This window comes from Nerophis lumbriciformis, linkage group LG15 (genome assembly GCF_033978685.3).
Source record: "Nerophis lumbriciformis linkage group LG15, RoL_Nlum_v2.1, whole genome shotgun sequence".
NCBI lineage: Eukaryota > Metazoa > Chordata > Actinopteri > Syngnathiformes > Syngnathidae > Nerophis > Nerophis lumbriciformis.
In genome coordinates, this window is record NC_084562.2 from 28,137,957 (window position 1) to 28,165,000 (window position 27,044).

The 27,044-nt window shown below is 39.6% G+C and overlaps 3 protein-coding genes across 10 annotated transcripts in view; 2 read left to right on the top strand and 1 right to left on the bottom strand.

The window, feature by feature from the left end:
• Positions 1–450, top strand: part of LOC133615830 (KH homology domain-containing protein 4-like) — a 30,431-nt gene extending 29,981 nt beyond the window's left edge. For both annotated transcript variants that reach the window (XM_061974652.1, XM_061974651.1), the window contains exon 14: positions 1–450. Coding sequence is in view for 1 of the 2 variants with exons in the window: in XM_061974651.1 (XP_061830635.1) it covers positions 1–98 (98 nt within the window). In the remaining variant the exon portion in view is untranslated.
• Positions 432–26,346, bottom strand: LOC133615831 (fibronectin type III and SPRY domain-containing protein 2). 6 transcript variants are annotated; one of them, XM_072914818.1, is made up of 15 exons: positions 26,234–26,346; positions 18,129–18,224; positions 16,386–16,619; positions 13,749–13,771; positions 13,564–13,685; positions 12,112–12,267; positions 7,697–7,831; positions 5,180–5,333; positions 3,275–3,408; positions 3,081–3,213; positions 2,848–3,024; positions 1,544–2,357; positions 905–1,481; positions 674–838; positions 432–487 (listed from the first exon to the last, which is right to left on the bottom strand). In XM_072914818.1, exons 2-12 carry the CDS (start codon positions 18,216–18,218, stop codon positions 2,105–2,107), a joined length of 1,611 nt encoding a protein of 536 aa, XP_072770919.1. In that variant the 5' UTR covers positions 18,219–18,224; positions 26,234–26,346; the 3' UTR covers positions 432–487; positions 674–838; positions 905–1,481; positions 1,544–2,104. The 6 variants fall into 6 exon arrangements, with proteins under 6 accessions (XP_072770919.1, XP_072770918.1, XP_072770916.1 ...); XM_072914817.1 differs by having other exon boundaries at positions 905–1,306; positions 1,379–2,357; XM_072914815.1 differs by having other exon boundaries at positions 905–2,357.
• Positions 26,281–27,044, top strand: part of whamm (WASP homolog associated with actin, golgi membranes and microtubules) — a 33,739-nt gene continuing 32,975 nt past the window's right edge. For both annotated transcript variants that reach the window (XM_061974649.2, XM_061974650.2), the window contains exon 1: positions 26,281–26,928. In XM_061974649.2, coding sequence (XP_061830633.1) covers positions 26,281–26,928 — 648 coding nt within the window. The remainder of the gene's footprint in view (positions 26,929–27,044) is intronic.

Consider the following 27,044-nt stretch of genomic DNA (forward strand, 5'->3'; position numbering starts at 1 on the left):
GTGTTGCTGAAGACAAGCGGTCCAGGGTGGAGGAGGACACGTCTGGCCTGGTGCCCTATGGAGGAGACTCCTCTGATGAGGAAGAGGAGAAGACGTAAGAGTACTAACTCATGAGGCCTGTCAAGGAACACTTTCATCATCAATGAAATGAACATTTTTCTACCACCACAATAACAATAATAATATTGTTATGTAGGAAATGACCGGAAGAACTCAATCACATCTCAAGTTTTTTTTACACAAGAGAAAAACATGATTTCCCTCAACATTTTTCAACTCAAGAGGAATTTTGACACTTTTTAGGTTTCCTTGGTGGATTTCTCCTTTTTAATGTCTGAATAGAGATGATCATATTTTACAGCAGTTGGCAAAGCAATGTAAAGACTTTTCTTCTCTTGGAAAATGAATGTTGTTCCCATGGAATATTCAATTAAAAAGTCATCAAATCTTTGTGGAGATGCTAATATTGAAGTACATATCTGGGAGCCTCCATTCCATAGATGATGGTCAACTAATACCTAATGTGAAGATGCTAATATTGAAGGACACCTCCATTCCATAGATGATGGTCAACTAATACCTAATGTGAAGATGCTAATATTGAATGACACCTCCATTCCATAGTTGAGGGTCAACTAATACCTAATGTGAAGATGCTAATATTGAAGGACACCTCCATTCCATAGATGATGGTCAACTAATACCTAATGTGAAGATGCTAATATTGAAGGACACCTCCATTCCATAGATGATGGTCAACTAATACCTAATGTGGAGATGCTAATATTGAAGTACATATCTGGGAGCCTCCATTCCATTGATGATGGTCAACTAATACCTAATGTGGAGATGCTAATATTGAAGGACACCTCCATTCATTCCATTGATGATGGTCAACTAATACCTAATGTGGAGATGCTAATATTGAAGGACACCTCCATTCCATAGTTGATGGTCAACTAATACCTAATGTGGAGATGCTAATATTGAAGTACATATCTGGGAGCCTCCATTCCATTGATGATGGTCAACTAATACCTAATGTGGAGATGCTAATATTGAAGGACACCTCCATTCCATTGATGATGGTCAACTAATACCTAATGTGGAGATGCTAATATTGAAGGACATATCTGGGAGCCTCCATTCCATAGATGATGGTCAACTAATACCTAATGTGAAGATGCTAATATTGAAGGACATATCTGGGAGCCTCCATTCCATTGATGATGGTCAACTAATACCTAATGTGGAGATGCTAATATTGAAGGACACCTCCATTCCATAGTTGATGGTCAACTAATACCTAATGTGAAGATGCTAATATTGAAGTACATATCTGGGAGCCTCCATTCCATTGATGATGGTCAACTAATACCTAATGTGGAGATGCTAATATTGAAGGACACCTCCATTCCATAGTTGATGGTCAACTAATACCTAATGTGGAGATGCTAATATTGAAGTACATATCTGGGAGCCTCCATTCCATTGATGATGGTCAACTAATACCTAATGTGGAGATGCTAATATTGAAGGACACCTCCATTCCATTGATGATGGTCAACTAATACCTAATGTGGAGATGCTAATATTGAAGGACACCTCCATTCCATAGTTGATGGTCAACTAATACCTAATGTGGAGATGCTAATATTGAAGTACATATCTGGGAGCCTCCATTCCATAGATGATGGTCAACTAATACCTAATGTGGAGATGCTAATATTGAAGGACACCTCCATTCCATAGATGATGGTCAACTAATACCTAATGTGGAGATGCTAATATTGAATGACACCTCCATTCCATAGATGATGGTCAACTAATACCTAATGTGGAGATGCTAATATTGAAGGACACCTCCATTCCATAGTTGATGGTCAACTAATACCTAATGTGGAGATGCTAATATTGAAGGACACCTCCATTCCATAGATGATGGTCAACTAATACCTAATGTGGAGATGCTAATATTGAATGACACCTCCATTCCATAGTTGATGGTCAACTAATACCTAATGTGGAGATGCTAATATTGAAGTACATATCTGGGAGCCTCCATTCCATAGATAATGGTCAACTAATACCTAATGTGGAGATGCTAATATTGAAAGACATATCTGGGAGCCTCCATTCCATTGATGATGGTCAGAGCTCCTGGGCTGTCTAGGCCAAAACAAGGGTGCACCAAACGCTGGAAGTGACACTGGAAGGTGTGCAGGTGTTGTTTCAAATCCACGTTAAAGAAGCTCAGGGTTCCTCTCTCATAGTCCAAAGCCACACCCACGCGGACTGGGTTCACCGTGATCCTCAGGTCAGGACTCCAGCCATCGTGCAGAAACTCGTACTTGTGCCTGGAACATGGACGACAATATGGGAGATGACTAAAATGGAGGAGAGGATGGGAGATGACTAAAATGGAATGTTGATAACGATCATGTTGTGAGAAACAAAGCACAATACATAAAAAAGTTAAGTTAAAGTAGCAATGATAGTCACACACACACTAGGTGTGGTGGAATTATCCTCTGCATTTGACCCATCACCCTTGATCACCCGCTGGGAGGTGAGGGGAGCAGTGAGCAGCAGTGGTGGCTGCGCCCGGGAATCATTTTTGGTGATTTAACCCCCAATTCCAACCCTTGATGCTGAGTGCCAAGCAGGGAGGTAATGGCTCCCATTTTTATAGTCTTTGGTATGACTCAGCCAGGGTTTGAACTCACAACCTACCCATCTCAGGGCGGACACTCTGAACCACTAGGCCACTGAGCAGGTAAGGACTCTTAATAACGGCTGTGGTGACTGCAGTATTGAGAAAAGGCCACGATGGTGTCACCTGCGTACCTGGATGGAGTGAGGACGTGTCTCATGCACCAGGAGCTGCTGTTTCCTCCCAGGTAGTGACTTCTCTCCGTGTCCTCATACGCCACACCAATACGAAACTCTGTCTCATGGTCCACCGACACTTCCCAGTAATGGCGAGCACGTACTGGGATCAGATCCCCCAGGACCGCCACACAACTGCCACGCAGGAGAAGAGTTATGGAGAAGAAGTCCTTCATGAACTATTGGTGTACCTGGTGAAGTAGTTGTGGTCTAGACCCATAGCACTTATTGGTACTTCTTCATCCCCATAAAATAAGGTCAGACCGTCCTCTGAGAAGGACAAGCAAGGATGGGCCGTGTCCTCCATCAGGTGGAAGAAGGTACCTGTCCATCACAAATAACTGCTACATCAGTCCTAAATGTGATGGAAACATGTTCTTCTCACCAGTCGTGGAGATGGTGATGACATCACTTTTGTCGCTCTGACCGCCAACATTGACGGCCCTCACACACACGCTGTAATGACGGCCATCTTGGAGGGCAACCAGACACTGGCAGGTGGGTATTGCTACCACACACCTGGGAACACCAAGGTCATCAATAATACACTTTTTACCAGCGAGGTAAATAATCAACACACTTTTCACCACCGAGGTAAATAATCAATGCACTTTACAACATTCATTCATCAATACACACATCACCATCAAGGTAAATAATCAATACAGTTTACAACATTCATTCATCAATACACACGTCACCATTCGGGTAAATAATCAATACACTCTCCGACATTCATTCATCAATACACACATCACCATCAAGGTAAATAATCAATACACTTTACAACATTCATTCATCAATACACACGTCACCATCAAGGCAAATAATCAATACACTTTACAACATTCATTCATCAATACACACGTCACCATCAAGGTAAATAATCAATTCACTTTACAACATTCATTCATCAATACACACATCATCATTTGGGTAAATAATCAATACACTTTACAACATTCATTAATCAATACACACGTCAACATCGAGGTAAATAATCAATACACTCTCCAACATTCATTCATCAATACACACGTCACCATCAAGGTAAATAATCAATACACTCTCCAACATTCATTCATCAATACACACATCACCATCAAGGTAAATAATCAATACACTTTACAACATTCATTCATCAATACACACATCACCATCAAGGTAAATAATCAATACACTTTACAACATTCATTCATCAATACACACATCACCATCAAGGTAAATAATCAACACACTCTCCAACGTTCATTCATCAATACACACATCACAATTTGGGTAAATAATCAATACGCTCTCCGACATTCATTCATCAATACACACGTCACCATCAAGGTAAATAATCAATACACTCTCCAACATTCATTCATCAATACACACATCACCATCAAGGTAAATAATCAATACACTCTCCAACATTCATTCATCAATACACACATCACCATCAAGGTAAATAATCAATACACTTAACAACATTCATTCATTAATACACACGTCACCATCAAGGTAAATAATCAATACACTGTCCAACATTCATTCATCAATACACACGTCAACATCGAGGTAAATAATCAATACACTTAACAACATTCATTCATTAATACACACATCACCATCAAGGTAAATAATCAATACACTTTACAACATTCATTAATCAATACACACGTCAACATCGAGGTAAATAATCAATACACTCTCCAACATTCATTCATCAATACACACGTCACCATCAAGGTAAATAATCAATACACTCTCCAACATTCATTCATCAATACACACATCACCATCAAGGTAAATAATCAATAAACTTAACAACATTCATTCATTAATACACACGTCACCATCAAGGTAAATAATCAATACACTTTACAACATTCATTCATCAATACACACATCACCATCAAGGTAAATAATCAATACACTTTACAACATTCATTCATCAATACACACATCACCATCAAGGTAAATAATCAATACACTTTACAACATTAATTAATCAAGACACATTTCACCATACATAATCAATACACATGTCACCATTATGTAATCAATACACTTAACGCATTTCACCATACATACAGTAGTGTATATTGTAATGAAGTACAGTAGTGTATATTGTAATGATGTAGAGTAGTGTATATTGTAATGAAGTACAGTAGTGTATATTGTAATGAAGTACAGTAGTGTATATTGTAATGAAGTAGAGTAGTGTATATTGTAATGATGTACAGTAGTGTATATGGTAATGAAGTAGAGTAGTGTATATGGTAATGAAGTAGTGTGTAGTTACTGTGTGAGGTGGTGGTCAGTGGCATCAAGTGTCAAGTGTTGGAGTTCCAGTGTGTATGAATCGACAGGATCACAGTTTCCTGACTCCCAGCGAATTAGAGCAGCCTCTGTGCAGCTGCAACACTCCTTCAACTTCAGCACTGGAGGTGAAGGAACTGCACACAAGAATAATATCATAAACAATAATCAGTACTCCTGTTACTGTATATACTATAATACTGTACAATAATATCACTAATATAAGCACTCCTTTAGTCTTTCCCCTCCAGTAGTATTATTACAGTACAGTTTGTAGAGTAATATTTGCAGTACAGTAATATTTGTTCTCCAGTAGTAGTAGTATTACAGTACAGTAGAGTAATGTTTGATATCCAGTAGTAGTACAGTAGAGTATTGTTTGATCCCCGGTAGTAGTACAGTAGAGTATTGTTTGATCTCCAGTAGTAGTACAGTAGAGTATTGTTTGATCTCCAGTAGTAGTACAGTAGAGTATTGTTTGATCTCCGGTGGTAGTAGTAGTACAGTAGAGTAGTGTTTGATCTCCAGTAGTAGTACAGTAGAGTATTGTTTGATCCCCGGTAGTAGTACAGTAGAGTATTGTTTGATCTCCAGTAGTAGTACAGTAGAGTATTGTTTGATCTCCAGTAGTAGTACAGTAGAGTATTGTTTGATCTCCAGTAGTAGTACAGTAGAGTAGTGTTTGATCTCCAGTAGTAGTACAGTAGAGTATTGTTTGATCTCAAGTAGTAGTAGTAGTAGTGCAGTAAAGTGTTTGATCTCCAGTAGAGTAAAGATCTGCAGTAGTATTATTATTACAGTAGAGTAATGATCTCAGTAGTAGTAGTATTAGTATTATTCCAGTAGAGTAATAATCTCCAGTAGTAGTAGTATTACAGTAGAGCAATGATCTCCAGGAGTATTATTATTACAGTAATGATCTCAGTAGTAGTATTATTACAGTAATATTTCAGTAGTAGTATAATTATTATTCCATTAGAGTAATAATCTCCAGTAGTAGTATTACAGTAGAGTAATGATCTCCAGGAATATTATTATTGCAGTAATGATCTCAGTCGTAGTATTACAGTAATGATCTCAGTAGTAGTAGTATTACAGTAGAGTAATGATCTCCAGGAGTATTATTATTACAGTAATGATCTCAGTTATAGTATTACAGTAATGATCTCAGTAGTAGTATTATTACAGTAATGATCTCAGTAGTAGTATTACAGTAATGATCTCCAGTAGTAGTATTAATACAGTAGAGTAATGATCTCCAGGAGTATTATTATTACAGTAATGACCTCAGTAGTAGTATTACAGTAATGATCTCAGTAGTAGTATTACAGTAATGATCTCCAGTAGTAGTATTAATACAGTAGAGTAATGATCTCCAGGAGTATTATTATTACAGTAATGATCTCAGTAGTAGAATTACAGTAATGATCTCAGTAGTAGTAGTATTACAGTAATGATCTCAGTAGTAGTATTATTCCAGTAATGATCTCAGTAGTAGTATTATTACAGTAATGATCTAAGTAGTAGTATTATTACAGTAATGATCTCAGTAGTAGTAGTATTACAGTAATGATCTCAGTAGCAGTATTAATACAGTAATGATCTCAGTAGTAGTATTATTACAGTAATGATCTCAGTAGTAGTAGTAGTAGTATTACAGTAATGATCTCAGTAGTAGTATTATTACAGTAATGATCTCAGTAGTAGTATTCCAGTAATGATCTCAGTAGTAGTAGTATTACAGTAATGATCTCAGTAGTAGTAGTATTACAGTAATGATCTCAGTAGTAGTAGTATTACAGTAATATTTCAGTAGTAGTATTATTACAGCAATGATCTCAGTAGTAGTATTATTACAGTAATGATCTCAGTAGTATTATTACAGTAATGATTTCAGTAGTAGTAGTATTAGAGTAATGATCTCAGTAGTAGTAGTATTACAGTAATGATCTCAGTAGTAGTAGTATTACAGTAATGATCTCAGTAGTAGTAGTATTACAGTAATGATCTCAGTAGTAGTATTATTACAGTAATGATCTCAGTAGTGGTATTATTACAGTAATGATCTCAGTAGTAGTATTATTACAGTAATGATCTCAGTAGTAGTAGTAGTAGTAGTAGTAGTATTCCAGTAATGATCTCAGTAGTAGTAGTAGTAGTAGTAGTAGTATTCCAGTAATGATCTCAGTAGTAGTAGTAGTATTATTCCAGTAATGATCTCAGTAGTAGTAGTAGTATTATTCCAGTAATGATCCCAGTAGTAGTAGTAGTATTATTCCAGTAATGATCTCATTAGTAGTAGTAGTAGTAGTAGTAGTATTATTCCAGTAATGATCTCAGTAGTAGTATTATTCCAGTAATGATCTCAGTAGTAGTAGTATTATTCCAGTAATGATCTCAGTAGTAGTAGTATTATTGCAGTAATGATCTCAGTAGTAGTATTATTCCAGTAATGATCTCAGTAGTAGTATTATTCCAGTAATGATCTCAGTAGTATTACCTGTGAGGTAGAGTACCTTGTCGCTGTTAGGGCTGATGCCGGTGGTGTTGGTGGCTGTTATCCACACTTCATACTGAGCTCCAGGCAGCAGGTCTGTCAGAGAGCACTGACTTTCTTTCACTTTCACTTTGTGCACTGAAAGAAGGAATGAAGAAATCAAAGTTCATGATCATTAGTGCATATTTAATCAACTTTCAACAAGTTGTATTTCTAATATTTTACAGAAGGTTAAGAGTTTCATGTCAGGTTCCTTTGGAAGTGAGCACACCTGTCACTCATCTTTGCACTGACCAGGTAGAAGTGAGCACACCTGTCACTCATCTTTGCACTGACCAGGTATCGACTTTGACACACAGTCATGGTGCAGGAAGGACCCGCCTTGGTGTCACGTGACCGCGGGTTGTGATAATAAACTGAGTCCTTGATACCTTAATGATATAATGACACAGTCATGGTGCAGGAAGGACCCGCCTTGGTGTCACGTGACCACGGGTTGTGATAATAAACTGAGTCCTTGCTACCTTGATGATATAATGACACAGTCATGGTGGAGGAAGGACATGTGTGTCTCTTCTTCACCTTCTTCCTGATGGCCAATCAGTTCTTTATTCCACATCCATCTTCTTCTTCTTCTTCTTCTTCACCTTCTTCCTGATGTCCAATCAGTTCTTTATTACACATCCATCTTCTTCTTCTTCTTCTTCTTCTTCTTCTTCCTGATGTCCAATCAGTTCTTTATTCCACATCCATCTTCTTCTTCTTCTTCTTCACCTTCTTCCTGAAGTCCACTCAGTTCTTTATTCCACATCCATCTTCTTCTTCTTCTTCTTCTTCACCTTCTTCCTGAAGTCCACTCAGTTCTTTATTCCACATCCATCTTCTTCACCTTCTTCCTGAAGTCCACTCAGTTCTTTATTCCACATCCATCTTCTTCTTCTTCTTCTTCTTCTTCACCTTCTTCCTGAAGTCCACTCAGTTCTTTATTCCACATCCATCTTCTTCTTCTTCTTCTTCTTCACCTTCTTCCTGAAGTCCACTCAGTTCTTTATTCCACATCCATCTTCTTCTTCTTCTTCTTCACCTTCTTCCTGAAGTCCACTCAGTTCTTTATTCCACATCCATCTTCTTCTTCTTCTTCTTCACCTTCTTCCTGATGGCCAATCAGTTCTTTATTCCACATTCATCTTCTTCTTCTTCACCTTCTTCTTCTTCACCTTCTTCCTGATGTCCAATCAGTTCTTTATTCCACATCCATCTTCTTCTTCTTTTCTTCTTCTTCTTCTTCACCTTCTTCCTGATGTCCAATCAGTTCTTTATTCCACATCCATCTTCTTCTTCTTCTTCTTCTTCACCTTCTTCCTGATGTCCAATCAGTTCTTTATTCCACATCCATCTTCTTCTTCTTCACCTTCTTCCTGATGTCCAATCAGTTCTTTATTCCACCACCATCTTCTTCTTCTTCTTCTTCTTCTTCTTCTTCACCTTCTTCCTGATGTCCAATCAGTTCTTTATTACACATCCATCTTCTTCTTCTTCTTCTTCTTCCTGATGTCCAATCAGTTCTTTATTCCACATCCATCTTCTTCTTCTTCTTCTTTGTCTTCTTCACCTTCTTCCTGATGTCCAATCAGTTCTTTATTCCACATCCATCTTCTTCTTCTTCTTCTTCACCTTCTTCCTGAAGTCCACTCAGTTCTTTATTCCACATCCATCTTCTTCTTCTTCTTCTTCACCTTCTTCCTGATGGCCAATCAGTTCTTTATTCCACATTCATCTTCTTCTTCTTCACCTTCTTCTTCTTCACCTTCTTCCTGATGTCCAATCAGTTCTTTATTCCACATCCATCTTCTTCTTCTTTTCTTCTTCTTCTTCTTCACCTTCTTCCTGATGTCCAATCAGTTCTTTATTCCACATCCATCTTCTTCTTCTTCTTCTTCTTCACCTTCTTCCTGATGTCCAATCAGTTCTTTATTCCACATCCATCTTCTTCTTCTTCACCTTCTTCCTGATGTCCAATCAGTTCTTTATTCCACCACCATCTTCTTCTTCTTCTTCTTCTTCTTCTTCTTCACCTTCTTCCTGATGTCCAATCAGTTCTTTATTACACATCCATCTTCTTCTTCTTCTTCTTCTTCCTGATGTCCAATCAGTTCTTTATTCCACATCCATCTTCTTCTTCTTCTTCTTTGTCTTCTTCACCTTCTTCCTGATGTCCAATCAGTTCTTTATTACACATCCATCTTCTTCTTCTTCTTCTTCACCTTCTTCCTGATGTCCAATCAGTTCTTTATTCCACATCCATCTTCTTCTTCTTCTTCTTCTTCACCTTCTTCCTGATGTCCAATCAGTTCTTTATTCCACATCCATCTTCTTCTTCTTCTTCTTCTTCTTCTTCACCTTCTTCCTGATGTCCAATCAGTTCTTTATTCCACATCCATCTTCTTCTTCTTCTTCTTCTTATTCTTCTTCTTCTTCACCTTCTTCCTGATGTCCAATCAGTTCTTTATTCCACATCCATCTTCTTCTTCTTCTTCTTCTTCTTCTTCCTGATGTCCAACCAGTGGTGGGCAAAAGTGTACGTACACGTGTAAAGAACATCATGTCATGGCTGTCTTGACTTTACAATCATTTCTTATTGTTTTGTGATGTAGTGATTGGAGCACATACTTGTTGCTCACTAAAAACATTCATGAAGTTTGCTTCTTTTATGAATTTATTATGGCTCTACTGAAAATGTGAGGGTCAAAAGTATACATACAGCAATGTTAATATTTGCTTACATGTCCCTTGGCAAGTTTACCTGCAATAAGGCGCTTTTGGTAGCCATCCACAAGCTTCTGCTTGATGATCTCCAGTATTAGTATTATTACAGTAATGATCTCAGTAGTATTATTATTACAGTAATTATCTCAGTAGTAGTAGTATTCCAGTAATGATCTCAGTAGTAGTATTATTACAGTAATGATCTCAGTAGTAGTAGTATTACAGTAATTATCTCAGTAGTAGTATTATTACAGTAATGATCTCAGTAGTAGTATTATTCCAGTAATGATCTCAGTAGTATTATTATTACAGTAATGATCTCAGTAGTAGTATTATTACAGTAATGATCTCAGTAGTGGTAGTATTATTACAGTAATGATCTCAGTATTATTATTATTACAGTAATGATCTCAGTAGTAGTATTATTACAGTAATGATCTCAGTAGTATTATTATTACAGTAATGATCTCAGTAGTAGTATTATTACAGTAATGATCTCAGTAGTAGTATTACAGTAATGATCTCAGTAGTAGTAGTAGTATTAGAGTAATTATCTCAGTAGTAGTATTATTACAGTAATTATCTCAGTAGTAGTAGTATTACAGTAATGATCTCAGTAGTAGTAGTAGTATTACAGTAATGATCTCAGTAGTAGTATTATTACAGTAATGATCTCAGTAGTAGTATTCCAGTAATGATCTCAGTAGTAGTATTATTCCAGTAATGATCTCAGTAGTAGTATTATTACAGTAATGATCTCAGTAGTAGTATTATTACAGTAATGATCTCAGTAGTATTATTATTCCAGTAATGATCTCAGTAGTATTATTATTCCAGTAATGATCTCAGTAGTAGTATTATTATTCCAGTAATGATCTCAGTAGTAGTATTATTACAGTAATGATCTCAGTAGTAGCATTATTACAGTAATGATCTCAGTAGTAGCATTATTACAGTAATGATCTCAGTAGTATTATTATTCCAGTAATGATCTCAGTAGTATTATTATTCCAGTAATGATCTCAGTAGTAGTATTATTCCAGTAATGATCTCAGCAGTAGTATTATTACAGTAATGATCTCAGTAGTAGTATTATTACAGTAATGATCTCAGTAGTATTATTATTCCAGTAATGATCTCAGTAGTATTATTATTACAGTAATGATCTCAGTAGTAGTAGTATTATTACAGTAATTATCTCAGTAGTAGTATTATTATTACTACAGTATTTATCTCAGTAGTATTATTATTCCAGTAATGATCTCAGTAGTAGTATTATTCCAGTAATGATCTCAGTAGTAGTATTATTCCAGTAATGATCTCAGTAGTAGTATTATTACAGTAATTATCTCTGTAGTAGTATTATTACAGTAATGATCTCAGTAGTAGCATTATTACAGTAATGATCTCAGTAGTAGTAGTATTACAGTAATGATCTCAGTAGTAGTATTATTCCAGTAATGATCTCAGTAGTAGTATTATTACAGTAATGATCTCAGTAGTAGTATTATTACAGTAATGATCTCAGTAGTAGTATTATTACAGTAATGATCTCAGTAGTAGTATTATTACAGTAATGATCTCAGTAGTATTATTCCAGTAATGATCTCAGTAGTAGTGGTAGTAGTAGAGCAGACATGCAGGTGTGTTACCTGGTGGTGCAGCAGTAGGTGTGTGGTGCAGCACAGGTGTGTAGTACAGCTCATAGAAGTCCACCGTGTCATCAGAGAAGAGAGTCCAGCACACACGCAGAGATGTGTGTGTGGCCGAGTTGACCACTTGAGGGTTAATGACTGGAGCTGAGGGAGCTGAGGACACAACATCATATCAAGAAGTCATCATCTACCTGCAACAATGTTGATGGACTCCATCATGCTATCATCTACCTGCAACAATGTTGATGGACTCCATCATGCTATCATCTACCTGCAACAACGTTGATGGACTCCATCATGCTATCATATACCTGCAACAATGTTGATGGACTCCATCATGCCATCATCTACCTGCAACAATGTTGATGGACTCCATCATGCTATCATATACCTGCAACAATGTTGATGGACTCCATCATGCTATCATCTACCTGCAACAATGTTGATGGACTCCATCATGCTATCATCTACCTGCAACAATGTTGATGGACTCCATCATGCCATCATCTACCTGCAACAATGTTGATGGACTCCATCATGCTATCATATACCTGCAACAATGTTGATGGACTCCATCATGCCATCATCTACCTGCAACAATGTTGATGGACTCCATCATGCTATCATCTACCTGCAACAATGTTGATGGACTCCATCATGCTATCATATACCTGCAACAATGTTGATGGACTCCATCATGCCATCATCTACCTGCAACAATGTTGATGGACTCCATCATGCTATCATATACCTGCAACAATGTTGATGGACTCCATCATGCTATCATCTACCTGCAACAATGTTGATGGACTCCATCATGCCATCATCTACCTGCAACAATGTTGATGGACTCCATCATGCTATCATATACCTGCAACAATGTTGATGGACTCCATCATGCCATCATCTACCTGCAACAATGTTGATGGACTCCATCATGCTATCATCTACCTGCAACAATGTTGATGGACTCCATCATGCTATCATATACCTGCAACAATGTTGATGGACTCCATCATGCTATCATATACCTGCAACAATGTTGATGGACTCTATCATGCTATCATATACCTTCAACAATGTTGACGGACTCTATCATGCTATCATATACCTTCAACAATGTTGACGGACTCCATCATGCTATCATCTACCTTCATGCTATCATCTACCTGCAACAATGTTGATGGACTCCATCATGCTATCATCTACCTGCAACAATGTTGAAGGAGTCCATCATGCTATCATCTACCTGCAACAATGTTGATGGACTCCATCATGCCATCATCTACCTGCAACAATGTTGATGGACTCCATCATGCCGTCATCTACCTGCAACAATGTTGATGGACTCCATCATGCCATCATCTACCTGCAACAATGTTGATGGACTCCATCATGCTGTCATCTACCTGCAACAATGTTGATGGACTCCATCATGCTATCATCTACCTGCAACAATGTTGATGGACTCCATCATGCTTGTGACGTCCGACAGGTCAGCAAGAGGCGTGTCAAAGTCCAGACGTGTGGACAAGGTGAGGTCCATCTCTTCTTTGGCAAAGTCCTCCATTCTTAGGAGGAGCAGGAAGTGAGGACTTGATCATGAATCACATGCTGCAACAGCACTTGTTTACCTTTTAATGGTGGCAACCACAACCTGTCATGGGAAGGGGAGATAGAGTAGTCAGTGTGCAGCTTACATGTAACAATAAGTCAACACAAACATGCTGCTGAGGACTTTTTCTAGTGGGCGTGTCCAAATGTTGGGTTAGACTACATTTCCTAGTGGGCGTGTCCAAATGTTGGGTTAGACTACATTTCCTAGTGGGCGTGTCCAAATGTTGGGTTAGACTACATTTCCTAGTGGGCGTGTCCAAATGTGTTTGAGTACATTTCCTAGTGGGCGTATCCAAAGAAGAGTACATTTCCTAGTGGGCGTGTCCAAATGTGTTTGAGTACATTTCCTAGTGGGCGTGTCCAAAGAAGAGTACATTTCCTAGTGGGCGTGTCCAAATGTTGGGTTAGACTACATTTCCTTGTGGGCGTGTCCAAATGTTGGGTTAGACTACATTTCCTAGTGGGCGTGTCCAAAGAAGAGTACATTTCCTAGTGGGCGTGTCCAAATGTTGGGTTAGACTACATTTCCTAGTGGGCGTGTCCAAATGTTGGGTTAGACTACATTTCCTAGTGGGCGTGTCCAAATGTGTTTGAGTACATTTCCTAGTGGGCGTGTCCAAATGTGTTTGAGTACATTTCCTAGTGGGCGTGTCCAAATGTGTTTGAGTACATTTCCTAGTGGGCGTGTCCAAATGTGTTTGAGTACATTTCCTAGTAGGCGTGTCCAAATGTTGGGTTAGACTACATTTCCTAGTGGGCGTGTCCAAATGTGTTTGAGTACATTTCCTAGTGGGCGTATCCAAAGAAGAGTACATTTCCTAGTGGGCGTGTCCAAATGTTGGGTTAGACTACATTTCCTAGTGGGCGTGTCCAAATGTTGGGTTAGACTACATTTCCTAGTGGGCGTGTCCAAATGTTGGGTTAGACTACATTTCCTAGTGGGCGTGTCCAAATGTGTTTGAGTACATTTCCTAGTGGGCGTATCCGAAGAAGAGTACATTTACTAGTGGGCGTGTCCAAAGGTGTTGAGTATATTTCCTAGTGTTGTTAGACTACATTTCCTAGTGGGCGTGTCCAAAGGTGTTAATACACTTCCTAGTGGGCGTGTCCAAAGGTGTTAGTACACTTTCTGGTGGGCGTGTCCAAAAGTGTTAGTACATTTCCTAGTGGGCGTGTCCAAAGGTGTTACAGTACATTCCCTAGTGGGCGTGTCCAAAGGTGTTACAGTACATTCCCTAGTGGGCGTGTCCAAAGGTGTTACAGTACATTCCCTAGTGGGCGTGTCCAAAGGTGTTACAGTACATTCCCTAGTGGGCGTGTCCAAAGGTGTTACAGTACATTCCCTAGTGGGCGTGTCCAAAGGTGTTACAGTACATTCCCTAGTGGGCGTGTCCAAAGGTGTTATAGTACATTCCCTAGTGGGCGTGTCCAAAGGTGTTATAATATATTCCCTAGTGGGCGTGTCCAAAGGTGTTACAGTACATTCCCTAGTGGGCGTGTCCAAAGGTGTTACAGTACATTCCCTAGTGGGCATGTCCAAAGGTGTTACAGTACATTCCCTAGTGGGCGTGTCCAAAGGTGTTACAGTACATTCCCTAGTGGGCGTGTCCAAAGGTGTTATAGTACATTCCCTAGTGGGCGTGTCCAAAGGTGTTATAATATATTCCCTAGTGGGCGTGTCCAAAGGTGTTACAGTACATTCCCTAGTGGGCGTGTCCAAAGGTGTTACAGTACATTCCCTAGTGGGCGTGTCCAAAGGTGTTACAGTACATTCCCTAGTGGGCGTGTCCAAAGGTGTTATAGTACATTCCCTAGTGGGCGTGTCCAAAGGTGTTATAATATATTCCCTAGTGGGCGTGTCCAAAGGTGTTACAGTACATTCCCTAGTGGGCGTGTCCAAAGGTGTTACAGTACATTCCCTAGTGGGCGTGTCCAAAGGTGTTACAGTACATTCCCTAGTGGGCGTGTCCAAAGGTGTTATAGTACATTCCCTAGTGGGCGTGTCCAAAGGTGTTATAATATATTCCCTAGTGGGCGTGTCCAAAGGTGTTACAGTACATTCCCTAGTGGGCGTGTCCAAAGGTGTTACAGTACATTCCCTAGTGGGCATGTCCAAAGGTGTTACAGTACATTCCCTAGTGGGCGTGTCCAAAGGTGTTACAGTACATTCCCTAGTGGGCGTGTCCAAAGGTGTTATAGTACATTCCCTAGTGGGCGTGTCCAAAGGTGTTATAATATATTCCCTAGTGGGCGTGTCCAAAGGTGTTACAGTACATTCCCTAGTGGGCGTGTCCAAAGGTGTTACAGTACATTCCCTAGTGGGCGTGTCCAAAGGTGTTACAGTACATTCCCTAGTGGGCGTGTCCAAAGGTGTTATAGTACATTCCCTAGTGGGCGTGTCCAAAGGTGTTATAATATATTCCCTAGTGGGCGTGTCCAAAGGTGTTACAGTACATTCCCTAGTGGGCGTGTCCAAAGGTGTTACAGTACATTCCCTAGTGGGCGTGTCCAAAGGTGTTACAGTACAATTATGTGTGGGCGTGTCCAAAGGTGTTGGTACAATTCTTAGTAGGCGTGTCCTAACACAATCATGGACATCATGGATGTTTTGAGGGTTGATTAGTAGAAGATGTAGTTGAGAGGATGTTGAGTACCTTGAGAAAAAGCCTGATATCGTGGCTGCGGTAAACCTCCTTGGCTTCCTCAATGAGCTCCTTGGAGGCGTCCAGATGTTCCCCACAAGCAAGCAGCTGAGTGTACAAACTCTGCAACTTGTTCTTCTTCTGCTCCTCCAGTCCTGCAGCAGCATCATCATGACCCTGGGACAAGGTGTGCAGCACCTGGTTGTAGTGATGCTCCAAGTGCTGCTCACGACGCCCAAAGTTCTCCTGCTCACACACCAGCACTTACTCATCAACTACACACATTAATCACATCATAGTAACATTCACACACTTATTATCTCTGTCATTAATGACATAACATTCACACACTTATTTGTGTCATTAATGACATAACATTCACACACTTATTATTGGTGTCATTAGTGACATAATAACATTCACCCACTTATGTGTGTCATTAATGACAACATTCACACACACTTATTATTGGTGTCATTAATTACATAATAATAACATTCACACACTTATTATTGGTGTCATTAATTACATAATAATAACATTCACACACTTATTATTGTTGTCATTAATGACATAACATTCACACACTTATTAGTATTGTCTTCATTAATTACATAACATTCACAGTTATTTGTCATTAATGACATAATAACAACTTATAATATTATTATAAACGGCTAAAAGTCATATAATGTCTTCCTTGACGTGATGTTAGCTGTTAGCAGTCACACAAAGGTTGTTGTTGTTTTACTGCAATCACATGTTGTAGTTTGTGTTGATTGTTTCCTTCTGACTCACATTGTACTTCCACAGTCACATTGTACCTCCACAGTCACATTGTACCTCCACAGTCACATTGTACCTCCACAGTCACATTGTACCTCCACAGTCACATTGTACCTCCACAGTCACATTGTACCTCCACAGTCACATTGTACTTCCACAGTCACATTGTACCTCCACAGTCAGTCACATTGTACTTCCACAGTCACATTGTACCTCCACAGTCACATTGTACCTCCACAGTCAGTCACATTGTACCTCCAGTCAGTCACATTGTACCTCCACAGTCAGTCACATTGTACCTCCACAGTCAGTCACATTGTACCTCCACAGTCAGTCACATTGTACCTCCACAGTCAGTCACATTGTACCTCCTGTACTTCCAGTCACATTGTACCTCCACAGTCACATTGTACCTCCACAGTCAGTCACATTCTACCTCCACAGTCAGTCACATTGTACCTCCACAGTCAGTCACATTGCACCTCCACAGTCAGTCACATTGTACCTCCACAGTCAGTCACATTGTACCTCCACAGTCAGTCACATTGTACCTCCACAGTCACATTGTACCTCCACAGTCACATTGTATCTCCACAGTCACATTGTACCTCCACAGTCAGTCACATTGTACCTCCACAGTCAGTCACATTGTACCTCCACAGTCAGTCACATTGTACCTCCACAGTCACATTGTACCTCCACAGTCACATTGTACTTCCAGTCACATTGTACCTCCACAGTCACATTGTACCTCCACAGTCAGTCACATTCTACCTCCACAGTCAGTCACATTGTACCTCCACAGTCAGTCACATTGTACCTCCACAGTCAGTCACATTGCACCTCCACAGTCAGTCACATTGTACCTCCACAGTCACATTGTACCTCCACAGTCAGTCACATTGTACCTCCACAGTCAGTCACATTGTACCTCCACAGTCACATTGTACCTCCACAGTCACATTGTACCTCCACAGTCAGGAAGATTTCCTCCAAGTGTCCTGCAAATTTTTCCATCTCGCCCACTTTTTCTTCTAACTGATGTCTTCTGATGGCCATCTCACTCTAGAGTTGGGAAATAAACCAAGCTTGTTAACACCAATAGTCACATTTTAATGTTGTGTATCACAATAGTCACATTTTAATGTTGTGTATCACAATAATCACATTCTAATGTTGTGTATCACAATAGTTACATTTTAATGTTGTATCACACAAGTCACATTTTAATGTTGTGTATCACAATAGTCACATTTTAATGTTGTGTATCACAATGGTCACATTTTAATGTTGTGTATCACAATAGTCACATTTTAATGTTGTGTATCACAATAGTCACATTTTAATGTTGTGTATCACAATAGTCACATTTTAATGTTGTGTATCACAATAGTCACATTTTAATGTTGTGTATCACAATAATCACATTCTAATGTTGTGTATCACAATAGTTACATTTTAATGTTGTATCACACAAGTCACATTTTAATGTTGTGTATCACAATAGTCACATTTTAATGTTGTGTATCACAATGGTCACATTTTAATGTTGTGTATCACAATAGTCACATTTTAATGTTGTGTATCACAATAGTCACATTTTAATGTTGTGTATCACAATAGTCACATTCTAATGTGTATCACAATAGTCACATTCTAATGTTGTGTATCACAATAGTCACATTCTAATGTTGTGTATCACAATAGTCACATTCTAATGTTGTGTATCACAATAGTCACATTCTAATGTGTATCACAATAGTCATATGTTAATGTTGTGTATCACAATAGTCACAGTCTAATGTTGTGTATCACAATAGTCACATTCTAATGTTGTGTATCACAATAGTCATATGTTAATGTTGTGTATCACAATAGTCACATTCTAATGTTGTGTATCACAATAGTCATATGTTAATGTTGTGTATCACAATAGTCACATATTTCTAACAGAAACGTGGTTGAAATCATCCGTTCCGGACGAGGCAGTTAGCATCGAGGGGCTAACTATGTTTCGGTCGGACAGGAGTAGATCTCTCACTGGTAAATCCAGAGATGTGTTTGCATATACGTCAATAATGGGAAGATAGTTTCACGTCACTGCTCTCCTGATGTTGAACTATTAACTATAAAATGCAGGCCATTTTATTTACCCAGGGAATCCAGTGCTATGATCTTCACAGCAGTGTACATTCCCCCAGTGCTAACACCAAAGAAGCTTTGAATGCTTTGTACTGCTCCATCAATGAACTGCAAACTACACATCCAGAGGGAGTTTTCATTGTGGCAGGGGATTTTAATCAAGCTAACATGAAAACAGTTTTCCCTCATTTCCATCAATATGTGAATTTTGCAACCAGGGGTGGAAGCAAGCTGGACTTGGTTTATAGTAATATTAAACAGGCGTATAAAGCTGCACCACGCCCCCACCTCGGCTCCTCAGGCCATCTATCTGTGATGCTAATTCCTGCATACAAGCCCCTGCTGATCAGGAAGCAAGCTACAGTGAAGCAGGGGAGGACCTAGGACCTGGCCAGAGGGAGCAGTGTCAGCATTACAAGACTGCTTCCAAACCACAGACTGGGACATGTTCAAAGCAGCCGCCACCGAAAATCACCACACATGTGTGGAGGAGTATGCAGAGTCTGTGTCCGCATACATTCAGAAGTGCATGGAGGATGTCGGTGTGATCAAGAACATCCCCACACGGGCCAAAGAGAAACCCTGAATGAACAGTGAGGTACGTGCAATGCTAAAGGCTCGGAACAAGGCTTTCAAGTCTGGCGACATGGTGGCATTAAAATCTGTCAGAGCTAACTTGAACCGTGCCATTAAGGTTGCAAAGCGTGCTCAGTCAGAAAGTGCAGGACTTCTTCGAGAACACTAGACAAATGTGGCAGGGCATACAGGTCATCACGGACTATAAAGCTGCCCCCTGTCCCTGTGACAACAGTATCAACTTCCTAGATGACCTTAACAACTACTTTGCAAAGTTTGAGGCACTTAACACCACTCCGGTGAGAAAATCCATCCCTCGCCCTGATGAGCAGCCGCTCAACCTGGATATAGCGGATGTCCGGAATACCCTGAAGAGAGTGAACCCCCGGAAAGCACCGGGACCTGATGACATTCCGGACAAGGTGCTTAAGGGATGTGCAGACCAGCTGGCTGGGGTTCTCACAGACATCTTCAACATCTCGCTGACCCAGGCTGTGGTACCATCATGTTTTAATACGGCCACAATCATTCCAGTGCCAAAAAACCCCACAATCTCCTCCCTCAATGATTACCGCCCCGTTGCACTCACCCCCATCATAATGAAGTGCTTGGAGAGGCTGGTAAAGGAATATATTGTCTCCAGACTTCCCCCCACATTTGACCCATACCAGTTTGCTTATCGCCCTAACCGCTCCACAGAGGACGCCATCTCCTCTGCACTCCACCTGAGCTTAGAACATCTGGAAGGAAAGGACACACACGTGCGGATGTTGTTCCTGGACTTCAGCTCAGCATTCAACACCATCATCCCGCAGCACTTGGTGAGCAAACTGACCCCCCTTGCATTCAGTACCCCCCTTTGCAACTGGCTGATTGACTTCCTCACAGACAGACCCCAATCTGTGAGAGTGGGCAACAACACCTCCAGTGCCATCTCCCTGAGCACCGGCTCCCCCCAGGGCTGCGTCCTGAGTCCACTGCTGTTCACGTTGATGACTCATGACTGCTGCGCCAGGTCCACTACTAACCACATTGTGAAGTACACAACAGTAGTGGGCCTCATCCGTGACAACAACCACATGGACTACAGGGAGGAGGTGAAACATCTGGTTGACTGGTGCAGAACCAACAACCTGGTCCTGAATGTCAACAAGACCAAGGAGATCATGGTTGACTTCAGGAAGCACCAGTCCAGCCACGCTCCACTCTACATCAACGGCACAGCGGTGGAGATAGTAAGCAGCACCAAGTTCCTGGGGGTGCAGATAACTGACAATATAACCTGGTCTCTACACACCGGAGCTCTTGTAAAAAGAGCTCAGCAGCGCATGCATTTTTTGCGTGGGATGAAAAGAGCACAGCTCTCTCAGCACATTCTACAGAGGCACTATAGAGACCACCTGCATCTCTGTCTGGACTGGAGCCTGCAATGCCTCAGACTGGAAATCTCTCCAGAGAGTGGTGAGGACGGCGGAAAAGATCATCAGGACTCCTCTTCCTCCTATCCAGGAGATGGCAAAAAGCCGCTGCCTGACCAGGGCTCAGAAAATCTGCAAAGACTCCTCCCTGCTGTTTTCACTGCTGGACTCTAGAAAGAGGTTCCGCAGCCTCCGAAGCAGAACCTCCAGGTTCTGTAACAGCTTCTTCCCTCAAGCCGTAAGACTCTTGAACGCATCATAATTAAATGATCCCCTCAACTCCCCCCAAAATGGATTAACTCGCTGGAATAAAAAAGACAATATAACATACATCCATAAACGTGGACGCATGTGGAAAAAGTGCAATATATTTATCTGTACAGTAATCTATTTATTTATTTATATATATTTATATATATATATTTATTTTATATATATATTTATATATTATTTATATATATTTATTTATTTATATATGCACCTTATTGCTTTTTTATCCTGCACTACCATGAGCTTATGTAACGAAATGTCGTTCTTATCTGTGCTGTAAAGTTCAAATTTGAATGACAATAAAAAGTAAGTCTAAGTCTAATAGTCACATTTTAATGTTGTGTATAACAATAGTCACATTCTAATGTTGTGTATCACAATAGTCACATTCTAATGTTGTTTATCACAATAGTCACATTCTAATGTTGTGTATCACAATAGTCATATGTTAATGTTGTGTATCACAATAGTCACATTCTAATGTTGTGTATCACAATAGTCACATTCTAATGTTGTGTATCACGATAGTCATATGTTAATGTTCTGTCTCACAATAGTCACATTCTAATGTTGTGTATCACAATAGTCATGTTAATGTTGTGTATCACAATAGTCATATGTTAATGTTGTGTATCACGATAGTCATATGTTAATGTTCTGTCTCACAATAGTCACATTCTAATGTTGTGTATCACAATAGTCATGTTAATGTTGTGTATCACAATAGTCATATGTTAATGTTGTGTATCACAATAGTCACATTTGAGGTGTGTTCCTAATAAAGTGTCCCCAGTGAAAGAGAAATAAAAGTAATTACTTCCATGTCAGATGAATCTTCACTCTGTTTTGTATAGTTGTGTTGCATTTCTTCTTCTCTACAACCACACACATCCACGTGGACAACATCATCATCATGGACATCATCATCATGGACATCATCATCATGGGCAACATCATCATCATGGACAACGTCATCATGGACATCGTCATCATAGACATCATCATCATGGACAACATCATCATGGACATCACCATGGACGACATAATCATAGACAACATAATCATCATGGACAACGTCATCATGGACATCACCATGGACGACATAATCATAGACAACATAATCATCATGGACAACATCATCATGGACATCATCATCATCATCATGGACAACATCATCATGGACATCATCATCATCATCATGTCCAACATCATCATCATGGACAACGTCATCATCATGGACATCATCATCATGGACAACATCATCATCATGGACATCATCATCATGGGCAACATCATCATCATGGACAACATCATCATGGACATCACCATGGACGACATAATCATAGACAACATAGTCATCATGGACAACGTCATCATGGAAAACATCATCATGGACATCACCATGGACGACATAATCATAGACAACATAATCATCATGGACAACATCATCATCATGGACAACATAATCATCATGGACATCATCATCATGGACAACATCATCATGGACATCACCATGGACGACATAATCATAGACAACATAGTCATCATGGACAACGTCATCATGGACAACATCATCATGGACATCACCATGGACGACATAATCATAGACAACATAATCATCATGGACAACGTCATCATGGACAACATCATCATGGACGACATCATCATCATGGACATCATCATCATCATGTCCAACATCATCATCATCATGGACAACGTCATCATCATGGACAACGTTATCATCATGGACAACATCATCATCATGAACAACGTCATCATCATGAACAACGTCATCATCATGGACAACATAGTAATCATAGACAACATAATAATCATGGACAACATCATCATCATGGACAACATAATAATCATAGACAACATCATCATGGACAACATCATCATCATAGACAACATCAACATAGACAACATCATCATGGACAACATCATCATCATGGACAGCATCATAACAACTTAATCATGGACAACATCATCATGGACAACATCATCATCATGGACAGCAACATCATGGACAACATAATCATGGACATCATCATCATGGACAACATCATCAACATAGACAACATCATCATCATGGACAACATAATCATGGACAATATAATAATCATAGACAACATAATCATCATGGACAACATAATCATGGACAATATTCATGGACAACATAATCATCATGGACAACAATAATCATTGACAATATAATCATCATGGACAACATAATCATCATGGACAACATAATCATGGACAACATAATCATCATAGACAACATAACAATTATCATGGACAACATAATCATCATGGACAACATAATCATGGACAACATAATAATCATAGACAACATAATCATCATGGACAACATAATCATCATAGACAACATAATCATGGACAACATAGTCATGGACAACATAAACATCATGGACAACATCATCATGGACAACATAATCATCATGGACAACATAATCATGGACAACATAATAATCATAGACAACATAATAATCATAGACAACATAATCATCATAGACAACATAATAATCATAGACAACATAATCATCATGGACAACATAATCATGGACAACATAGTCATGGACAACATAATCATCATAGACAACATAACAATCATCATGGACAACATAAACATCATGGACAACATCATCATGGACAACATAATCATCATGGACAACATAATCATGGACAACATAATAATCATAGACAACATAATCATCATAGACAACATAATCATGGACAATATAATACTCATAGACAACATAATCATCATGGACAATATTCATGGACAACATCATCATCATGGACAACAATAATCATTGACAATATAATAATCATGGACAACATAATCATCATGGACAACATAATCATGGACAACATAGTCATGGACAACATAATCATCATAGACAACATAACAATCATCATGGACAACATAATCATGGACAACATAATCATCATGGACAACATAATCATCATGGACAACATAATCATCATAGACAACATCATCATGGACAACATAATAATCATAGACAACATAATCATCATGGACAACATAATCATCATGGACAACATCATCATGGACAACATAATCATAGACAACATAATCATCATGGACAACATAATCATGGACAACATAATCATCATGGACAACATAATCATCATAGACAACATAATCATGGACAACATAATAGTAATGATGATTATAAAGGTAAGAAGAAGAGTGAATGAATGAATGAGACTTTCATTAGTAGATTGCACAGTACAGTACATATTCTATTTTATTAGTAGATTGCACAGTACAGTACATATTCTATTTTATTAGTAGATTGTACAGTACAGTACATATTCCCTACAATTGACCACTAAATGGTAACACCCCAATAAGTTTTTGCACTTCTTTAAGTCGGGGTCCACTTAATCAATTCATGGTAGAGAGAGTTGTGTTTACCTGATGAAGTTTGCAGAGCAGCAAGTTGATGATTATAAAGGTAAGAAGAGAGAGTTGTGTTTACCTGATGAAGTTTACAGAGCAGCAAGTTGATGATTATAAAGGTAAGAAGAGAGAGTTGTGTTTACCTGATGAAGTTTACAGAGCAGCAAGTTGATGATTATAAAGGTAAGAAGAGAGAGTTGTGTTTACCTGATGAAGTTTGCAGAGCAGCAAGTTGATGATTATAAAGGTAAGAAGAAGAGAGTTGTGTTTACCTGATGAAGTTTGCAGAGCAGCAAGTTGAGTGAATGTGAGCAGCAGAGGACAGAAATAGAAGCTGGTCACGTGACAACATGCCAGCGACACAAATAAACACCAACTTGATGCTGAAATAGGAGATGTAAATATTGTTTCAGGCTGTAAATGCTTCACTTCGGACATATTTCTGACATTTATGACTCAGAGAGCACAATGGGAGATGTAAATATTGTTTCAGGCTGTAAATGCTTCACTTCGGACATATTTCCGACATTTATGACTCAGAGAGCAAAATGGGAGATGTAAATATTGTTTCAGGCTGTAAATGCTTCATTTCCGACATTTATGACTCAAAGAGCAAAGTTGACGGCAACTATTGAGAGGATGGTGCCTTCACAAGGCTCCACAAGGGCTTCATGTGCTGATTGTTGTTGTAAATGTGCATCTTATGCATATGAACAGCTAATAAAGAAATCAGATGCCGGAAACAACCTAATGAAATATTTGTATTAGCAGCCTGAGCATTCATTAACAACGACTCAAGTGCTGGTTGCAGAATATCCGACATTATGCGTTGGCCCTGAACACACCTGCGTCAGAGCAATGGCGGCCGTGGTGAAGACAGGAGCGGAATATCCGACTAGTACTATTACTAGTAGTCACATAAGTACCAGTAGTCAAATAATTACTAGTACTAATACTAGTAGAGAAAACTGAACACTTAAATAGTTTTTACCAGCGTTTCTTACGGTTTGTTGTGCTGGTTGCAGAATATCCGACATTATGTCTTGGCTCCTGAACGCAGCCTTCGTCAGAGCAATGCCGGTGTTGTGCCGGAAAACAGGAGCGGAATATCCGACTATTACTAGTAGTCACATAAGTACTAGTAATATTACTAGTAGTCAAATAATTACTAGTACTAATATAGTAGAGAAAACGGAACACTTTTGAATAGTTTTTACCTGCGTTTCTTACGGTTTGTTGTGCCGGTTGCAGAATATCCCACATTATGCGTTGGCCCGTGAACGCAGCCTGCGTCAGAGCCATGGCGGCCGAGGTGAAGAAGACGTCAGCATCTCAGGTGATGAACGAGGCGGACTGTGAGCGTGCAGACAGTTTAGAAGGTTGGGTGGCGGTGAAAAGCAACATATTCGAGGACGCCGAGGCCTTCAAGTTAGGTTTTATCGTCCAGTGGAACGTCATCGAGAGTAAGTTCGCGGTCACGTGTCACAACAGAACTTTACAAAGGCGCCAAAAAGGCAAAGAAGAAGAAGAAGAAGATAAAGATGTTCCAACAACAACAAGTTGGGCTGCACTTTTGTCCGTCAGCGACTTGAAGTTGATCCACCATCAGCTGACTGGTGTCGGCGACGTGTTGGCCTCGTGCTTCCCGGACTTGTCGCACTTGAAAGCCGCCAACATTTGGGACGTCCTGGCCTCTGCCAGCACTTTGGATGAACAGGAAGTGGACGTTTGTTGCCGGAAGTTGGAGAAGTACTTCGCCGCCGCCATTGACGTGTGCGGCACTGAGATCGTGCTCGACACGCTCTTCTCCCACGACGCGCGTGACGTAGAGGACTACTTTGACAACATGCACGAGTTCAAGAGCAAGACTTTGCATGACGAAATGTCCCGGGTCAAAGGTCACCTGCGTCAGGTAACTGCTGAGTCAGCGTCGTCGTTAGCATCATTAGCGGTGACGTCATCGACATTAGTGTCATTGACGTTAGCATCATGTATGATGTATCTATATGTATACATACATATATATGT